At 47.3% G+C, this 8764-nt stretch overlaps 1 protein-coding gene across 1 annotated transcript in view; it reads right to left on the bottom strand.

Annotated features, from left to right (window-relative positions):
- Nucleotides 1-301: 301 nt before the first annotated feature.
- The window catches only part of LOC310807492 (myocyte-specific enhancer factor 2C-like), a gene marked incomplete at both ends in the record, with an annotated part of 30112 nt that continues 21649 nt past the window's right edge, over nt 302-8764 (bottom strand). Inside the window, 3 exons of the mRNA XM_083673989.1 lie at nt 302-441; nt 1502-1631; nt 3797-3969. Of these exons, the coding sequence (XP_083530115.1) occupies nt 302-441; nt 1502-1631; nt 3797-3969 (443 nt within the window). The remainder of the gene's footprint in view (nt 442-1501; nt 1632-3796; nt 3970-8764) is intronic.

Raw genomic sequence — 8764 nt, 5'->3', positions numbered from 1 at the left:
CACAAAAGCCCATAGGCCTACTCTTCCTCACCATTCCCTGCCTTTACTTGGCATGGGCGTTCTGTATTAATTCTCTGGACTGTGTGTGTGTGTGTGTGTGTGTGTGTGTGTGTGTGTGTGTGTGTGTGTGTGCACGACATTCCTGTGTGCATGTGGACAGCTATGTGTGTATGTGTGCGCACATATGTTTGTGTGTATGTACTGTAAGTGTATGTCTGTCTGTCTGTCTGTCTGTCTGTCTGTCTGTCTGTCTGTCTGTCTGTCTGTCTGTATGTATGTATGTCTGTATGTATCCCTGTACTCACCCTAGTTGACTGAGGGCCGAGTGCTGCATGTTCTGGAGGTGTTGCTGTTGCCACCCACTCATGGAGCCCAGGTGGAGGGAGCTGCCACTGTTAAAGCCAGACAGGGACGACAGGTCCGCACTGCTCAGGGAGTATTCTAGGATAAGACAAGAGGAAGGAACCGGTGAAAAGCAGTTCAGGCCAGTTCAAACAGGTCTGCAAACTACATCAGGTTCGCATTAGGGTATTGTGAAAGGAGGAATAAAATAGTCCAGTTGATGCTGGGTCAACACAGGACTGTGGGGGAGCTGCAGGGATACAGTCAGGGATATGTGTGTCAATAGCACCACCTGCTGTTGGATGGGGGTAATGAAATTCGATCTTTATTCTGGACCATGCAATGCAGCCTATTGTTCCATGATATGACAAGATGGTCCAACATATCAAAGCAAGATACATTTTACTGGTAGTTGTTCAACAACAAGGTAGTACAGTAACAATGATGGCGGGTGAACAAGGCCAGTGTGGACGAGTAAGCCTATAACGTTATTGACACAAAACACACCATCTCACTTTTCCAGGAAGTACATATAAGCTTGTCATTAGGATATCTATGAGGCTCGTTTGCAAAAAATAATGATATTTATGGGAGCATATTTAATAAAAAAGTATATACAGTACCAGTCAAAAGTTTGGACACAAACTTGCCAAGAGTGTGCAAAGCTGTCATCAAAGCAAAAGGTGGCTACTTTGAAGAATCTAAAATATAAACCATATTCTGGTTTGTTTAACACTTGTTTATTTACTACATAATTCCATATGTGTTCCTTCATAGTTTTGATGTCTTCAATATTAATGTACAATGTAGAAAATACTAAAAAATAAAGAAAAACCATTGAATGAGAAGGTGTGTGTACTGTGACTGGTACTGTATATATATACTGAGAATTGAGAAGAGGTGTGAAGGTGTATTAACAAAGCATGGAATGAGTTAATGTGTATCTGTATCTTGGATATTTTCGATCCACATTGTCCTTTCCAGCGCTTTTTCAGCAACTATGGTGGATGCGTAACCAGGCCAGCCCAGTACAGCCCAGCTCAGCTCCAGGCCAGCCCAGTACAGCCCTGCTCAGGTCCAGGCCAGCCCAGTACAGCCCTGCTCAGGTCCGTTGGTTCTTGTGTGATTAGTTTACAAGTGTAGAAGCAGGGGTACCTACCAGTACCGTATGATGTGGAGATGGCAGATGGGTATCCGCCCATGCCTTGCCCTGGTAGGGTGGGCGTTGCTACAGAAACCACGGGGGTGGCCAAAGACTGTGCTGACTGGGAGTTGTTTATTCTCTGGTTCTGTGATGGGAGGAGAGAGAGAGAGAGAAAGAGAGAGAGAGAGAGAGAGAGAGAGAGAGAGAGAAGGAAAAGCATTAGCGCCAATAGTCAAAAGTCAGCATCAGAAACAGAATGAAAATAGAAAGTCTTTTTTTTTTCCTCTCCCCTTTCCTTTTTTCCACTCTACAGATGCTCAGAGAATGAACATGATGCCAGCGTCTTGGAAATTAATCACTTGACATGCGGGCACGGCTGAACCCTGCCAACCCTATCATTTACCACCCCATCTGAGAACCCGCCGTCGCTATAGTAACCCCACCGGTCTCCACGGCAACGGAAAGGGGTGATGGTGAGAGGCACTTTGCTGTGGCAGGGTGGGAGGGGGGGGGTGGGGAGGTGTGTGTGTGTGTGTGGTGGTGGGGGTAGGGGGGGTGTGTGTGTGTGGGGGGGGGGTGTGGGGATTGGGGGCGGTTGGGCGCAGAAATGATGGCGGTTTTGATGCAATATAAAAGTGTTCCCTTTGTTGTCTTTCATTTCCTGATTCTGAGGGATGGAGCGTGTGTGCTGGCGTGCCATGTAACGCCTCTGAATCAGGCATGGAAGAGAGGGGAGGGCGGGAGAAACAGGAGGGACGACAGAGAAAGAAAAAAAAAAAAAAAAAAAAAAAGAGGCCATGGTGCATTTACTGAGACACACCACTAGGTGTCACCCTGGGTCCTCCATTCCAACATAGCAGCGGAACACTTGAGGTAGAAATGTAAGTGATACCTGACCCCCGTATAGGTGAAACAAGTTAGACATGACCTTAGATTAGCATTGTGAGCAACTTGACTACACTCAGCGGATTATGAGTCTCTAATTCAGTCAAGGCCACTACCACTACGACCACTGTTCCCTACACTGTTTCTACATCTGACTGAGGATGGTGGATTATGTCTGCGTATGGGGCTCCTTGTTCTAATTGTTGAGTGACAGTACCACTTACCAATAGCAGATCAACATCCTCAGACTGACGGCATTAAAAAGGGGAGGGCGATAAATTCAAATTAGTTTCATTGGATGGAAGTGGCTCTAAGGATGGATCTGAGAGGGGACTGAGGCGACTGAAGAGGAGGAAGACTGCTACTGCTACTGCTGCTGCTGCTGCTGCTACTACTGCTACTGCTACTGCTACTACTGCTACTGCTGCTGCTGCTGCTGCTACTGCTGCTACTGCTACTGCTTCTGCTGCTACTACTGCTACTGCTACTGCTGCTGCTGCTGCTACTGCTTCTGCTGCTACTACTGCTACTGTTACTGCTACTGCTACTGCTTCTGCTGCTGCTGCTGCTGCTGCTACTGCTACTGCTACTGCTGCTGCTACTGCTACTGCTACTGCTTCTGCTGCTACTGCTACTGCTACTGCTACTGCTACTGCTACTGCTACTGCTACTGCTTCTGCTGCTACTGCTTCTACTGCTACTGCTACTGCTACTACTACTATGTTCACATAATCCATCTTGTTGTTCAAATCATAACCAATAAGCCCCTAAACGGGACAGCTATAACAACACAAAAACACAAGACAGACCATCTAAGAAAGAGAGGAGAGGACACGGGGTAAATAGGGGTGGATGGGGGTAAATAGGGGTGAATGGGGCTAATATCCAAATCAGCCCCCAATCCTCTCTATCCTCTCCATCCACTATCCTCTGTCCTCAAGCCATCCCTGCACACCTGAGAGGATTGAAGAGGTGACAGCAGTAGGGTAACTACATACATCTTTCCCTCTGATATGTCAGGTGGAATTGTCCCAATATTGCTTATTGTACCAATCCAATCCTTTCGGATCTCCCGGGACGCTGGAGGGGTAGGGGCTAGAAGTCGGTTTGGAATTCAGCACAAAGGGTGGAACCCGCACGCATCGTCGCAACACATTTCCCCATTAACATGAATGCAAGATTTACGCAAATGTCGATGTTACGTGTGCAAATCTTGAGTTAGAGGAACCAAAGAGAGCAGGACAGACACTTTAGACAGAGAGAGGGACTGAGAGGACATCCGAGAGGAAGAGCTAGGGTCAGTCGGGGCTGAAGCGGGGATGGGGGGTGTCATCATAATAACGTATCATATTTCTGTGATATGTATCGTATGATAATACGCTATATTATAAGTATGTTATAACTATGTTATAAGTAGTGACTCACGATGGAGGGCATGTTGTTCTTGGCGCCGGGTGGGATGAGCACGCGCAGGTCCGGCTTGCGGTTGTTCATGCCTAGGTTCATGGGTGGGGGGGACTTGGCCTGCATGTTCTTGTTCATGCCTCCCGGAGAGACCAGCAGACCGGGTGAGTTGCGGTGATTCCCGTACCCGTTACCTACAGAGAGAGAGAGAGAGAGAGAGAGAGGGAGGGAGAGAGAGAGAGAGAGAGAGAGAGAGAGGGAGGGAGAGAGAGAGAGAGAGAGAGAGAGAGAGAGAGAGAGAGAGGGAGGGAGAGAGAGGGAGGGAGGGAGGGAAAGAGAGAGAGACCTTAGATTCTATCAACCAAACTGTATTAGAAACCCCATGCTGTCAAAAATCCACTACAATCCCACACATCATCAATATACAGCTTATAGCAGGGATCCTGGCCCATCGGCCACTCCAGGAGAGTACAATCAGATGACCAGAGTACTGTATTTTCAAAGAAAGTACACCCACAATCCTCCCCCGTCATTCTGCGATATCAATGAGGTCATCAACTTCCATTGTGCAGTGACATTCCTCCTTTACCTCTGTCATTGTCACTTACGCCCTACGTCTAGGCAGCGAATAGCGATAGTAAAAACGCTAAATTAGGGGGTACGGGGACCGCAGTGGGACAGGACCCATCATTTGCCCATCAGAGCTAAACACATACATGTCTCCCTCAGACAAAGACCCTGCCTTTGGGTCGACACCGGATCCACATTCCTCCAGCTCTGTAAGGACTGAGCTTAGCACCAACGCCACAGAGAAACCAGTGGGGCACCAACCAGCAAACATCCTATTAAAATCTAGAGTGAAGTCTACATGCTCTTTGTTTCTAACCCAAACTCTGTCAAGTTTAACCCAATCCCACAAGCTGTTTTCTTCTCCTCTCGTCCTCCGAGGGGGTTTGAACACAGAGCGCGCTGTATGGGACGCTCCCCACTTGAAAGAAGGGTAGGAATTATACGTTAGACATAAATGAATTTCCTAATCATATACTCTGAGGGTAAAATGAGTCGCAGATGTCTTCCTGGGCAATTTCCCCCCGCTGATCTTTGTTTAATTTGAGAGCGAGGTTTCTTGTTGTTTGGAAATGAAAAGTCTCTCGAAAGCTCAATTTGAACAATCTGAAGAGTAAACGACCGCTAGCACTGAGTGGAAATGAGGCCGTCTGCTGGAAAAGGAGGAAAACAGAGTGGTGTGTATGTGTATGTGTATGTGTATGTGTGTGTGTGTGTACGCTTGTGATTACGCTTGTGTTTATGTGTAAGCTTATGTTAATGTCAGAGTCTGTGTATGTGTGTGTTTCTCTCTGTGCTTACTGTTCCGTGTTTCTGTGTATATCCGTGAACTCACAACGACGGACAACTCTGTAGTCCTCAATGGCCGGACGACGACAGTAAATGTCAGTATGCCTGCACATCGTGGTGTTGGCATACGCAGGGCGTACAGAGGGAGAGATGCACGTGTGCGCTCTGTATTGGGAGCCTCTCGTAGCGCTGCCACTCCAGGGTTGGCAAGGGGAGGCAGCTGCCTCTTCAGCTCTTCCTGGCTCTCCTCTCATCCCCTGGATGGCCCATTGGACTGAGGAGTGGGCACATGTGGAGACTAACTGCTCGATGAATGAGATCACACACGGCTCATTTTCCACTCCATCTCAACGACGGCTCTCTGCGCGGCGAAGAACGGATTGAGCAAATCAAAACAACAGGAAGCGTTTTGGTGGGTCGCGAATATGGGCGGGATGAGAATAAGAACCGTGCGGAACGAAGATTGTCTGTTTGTCTGATTGTCTCTTTGTCGGTAACAAGGTACAGCTGTAGATGTTAGACGTTGCGGAGATGGTTCGAGTCAAACCTGTTGGTGGTTTTGATGATTATGAACTCAGAAGTGGCATAAGTCATTCAAGGATATGGCTATATTGCCTTTTACTAACAGAAGGCCTTGGAGCAGGTTGGGGTAATTTTGAATTTGACTTCACGTTTGAATTGAAATTCGTAAATTGCCAAAAGCCAATACCATGGCCCCTATTCATTTCTTATCCCACATGCAATTTGAGCAATGTAACCATACTATTTCAAAAAGGGTCGCAATATCCCTGTATGCATCTCAGTTTCATGCTATTTACTCTAGACCTGCATAAACCATTACCAAATTCTCGAGGACATCGCTCAGTTTGGATATAGGAATATTGGTGGAAACCTCATGAGATGTGCTGTGTTGGAGGAGAAGAGCAGGTCTCCTGACACTCCAGACCCTCTTCTTGTCACTATGCCACTTAACACTGTAGAGCCGCAAATGTAGACTGGAGTCAACCGTTTTGAGGAAGTACCAAAATGAACTCGAGATAAGAGTGTGTCATTCTACTGTATAAGAACACACACACACACACACACACACACACACACACACACACACACACACACACATGAAGGTGTATCTCTGAACATGGGCCTATTGTCTCTGATGACTTTCCCCTCACACACACACACACACACACACACACACACACACACACACACACCTGGCTGTCATAATGGATGGAGTGTCAAGTCCTGCTCTCAGAGTCTGTGTGTGTCTGTGTGTGTGTGTCTGCGTGTGTGTGTGTGTGTGTGTGTGTGTCTGCATGTGTCACACACACACACACACACACACACACACACACACACACACACACACACACACACACACACACACACACATACACATGGGAGATGTGGTTAAGCTCATGTACATTTGTCAGTCTAATTTCTGAGGTCCTGTTGTGGTCTAACGGGCATGTTCTATCCCATCCATACGCACGCAGCATCTTCCGTTGAGGTTTGGCCCTAATGTGCATTCAACACTGAATCCACCAACTGAACTAGGGTGTCCTTCTAACTGCTTCTGTACGAATGTGTACGTGTGTGTGTGTGTGTGTGTGTGTGTGTGTGTGTGCATGAGTTTGTCAGGATCAAGAGAAAATTATGAAATTTGCTGAGATGGTAGTGACATCCTAATCTACAGTGTGTAATTGATTCCTATGCAAATCAGAGACCCTATAAAAACAAACATATTAATTCCAAAATAACATGAACTGTTATCCTTGCCTTAAGATCGACTCAATTCAACTTATTGAGTTATGTGCTGAAGACATTTTTGCATTTCAGCTAATTTCAAGAGTGTCGCGGCAAAGGGTCTGAATACTTATGTACATGAGGTACTTCTGTATTTCAATTTGAATAAATTTACTGAAATTTCTAAAAACCTGTTTTCGCTTTGTCATTCTGGGGTATTGTGTGTGGATTGATGGCAAATTCTTTTAATTTAATCCATTTTAAATTGAGCCTATAACACAACAAAATGTGGAAAAAGTGAAGGGGTCTGAGTACTTTCCGAAGGCAGTGTAAATACACACATGGAGGTAGGAGGTGTTCACAGGCCTGGGACCGGGACTCTGTCCAGCTGGTGTACAGGGGTTGACAGAAGAAAGACACTCACACAGAGATGTGAAAACACAAAACACACATATAGACTCAGACACAGCCACCAATGCACACGCACACACACACACACGCACACATACACACACACACACACACACACACACACACACACACACACACACACACACGCTCAAACGCCCCCTGCCATAACACTCCAATGCCAAGGACGTGACAAGTGGACCTTCCAGTACCAAGCTGTGTCATGTGTCTCTTATCAATCAAATCTGTCTAGCACTGCTGGCAGTGGCACCCAGGGCATGAGTGGGCAGAAGGAGGGGACTGTGTGTGTGTGTCTGTGTGTGTGTGTGTGTGTGTGTACATTTGTGTATGTATGTATATGTGTGTGTGTGTGTGTGTGTGTGTGTGTGTGTGTGTGTGTGTGTGTGTCTGTGTGTGTACATTTGTGTATGTATGTATATGTGTGTGTGTGTGTGTGTGTGTCTGTGTGTGTACATTTGTGTATGTATGTATATGTGTGTATGTGTGTGTGTGTGTGTGTGTGTGTGTGTGTGTGTGTGTGTGTGTGTGAGTGTGTGTGTGTGTGTGTGCATTTATGGACCCAAACAGTCATCACTGACTGACAGACAGCTTATCAAAGCGAGGACCGCTTCTGAGGCGAAGAGAACAAAAAGCCCTTAAAAAAGCCACAGTGGTCCTACCACCTCACATTGAGTCACAGAGAGCCCAGAACATCATTAAAACGGGCGAACGACTTCACAGAGCAGTTCCATGTGTGATTCTCCCCCCTGCACACACGCATCAGTGAATATTCATCATTGGGGTTTTTCCCCCCTCAGAGATTTAAGAGAGGCTTGAATGGAATCTTTTAAACGTCCACATGACTCTCTCTCTCTCTCTCTCTCCACACAACGTGTTTTTCGCCGCCGCTGCAGAGCGAGCTGGTTTCCCCTCACAGAAGCGCCACTGTTTCATCGCCGTGGCGACACAAAGGCTACATTTTGAGGCGCGCTCCAGAGCACGCTGCCCTGACGGAACGCACGACCACAACAAACGGCCCCTGTTTGTGTGTGTGTGTGTGTGTGTGTGTGTGTGTGTGTGTGTGTGTGTGTGTGTGTGTGTGTGTGTGAGAGCGTGTGTGTAGCAAAAGGGCCAGACAGAGGGACCGCGCTTTGACCCCTATGGGGAAGGGAGCCCTGGGGGCCAGACAGGGCTGCCCAGCTGTGCCCCGCTGACTCCCCACCCCCCTTCCCACCACACACACACACACACACACACACACACACACTCATACACACCCTGAGCCCTAGTCTAAGACCACCCCCCACCCCCCACCATCTCTTCCCCTATTTTTTCAGATACTTCAGAGCTCCTCACAAAGGCATTTGACAAAGAAGTAAACTCTCTGTGCAGTAAAATAGTGGCTTCACACAGTCCCACAGACACACACACACGCGCGCACACACACACACACACACACACACACACACACACACACAC

The sequence above is a fragment of the Argentina silus genome (assembly GCF_951799395.1).
Source record: "Argentina silus genome assembly, chromosome: 7".
Lineage (NCBI taxonomy): Eukaryota > Metazoa > Chordata > Actinopteri > Argentiniformes > Argentinidae > Argentina > Argentina silus.
This window is presented reverse-complemented; position numbering and strand designations above follow the sequence as displayed.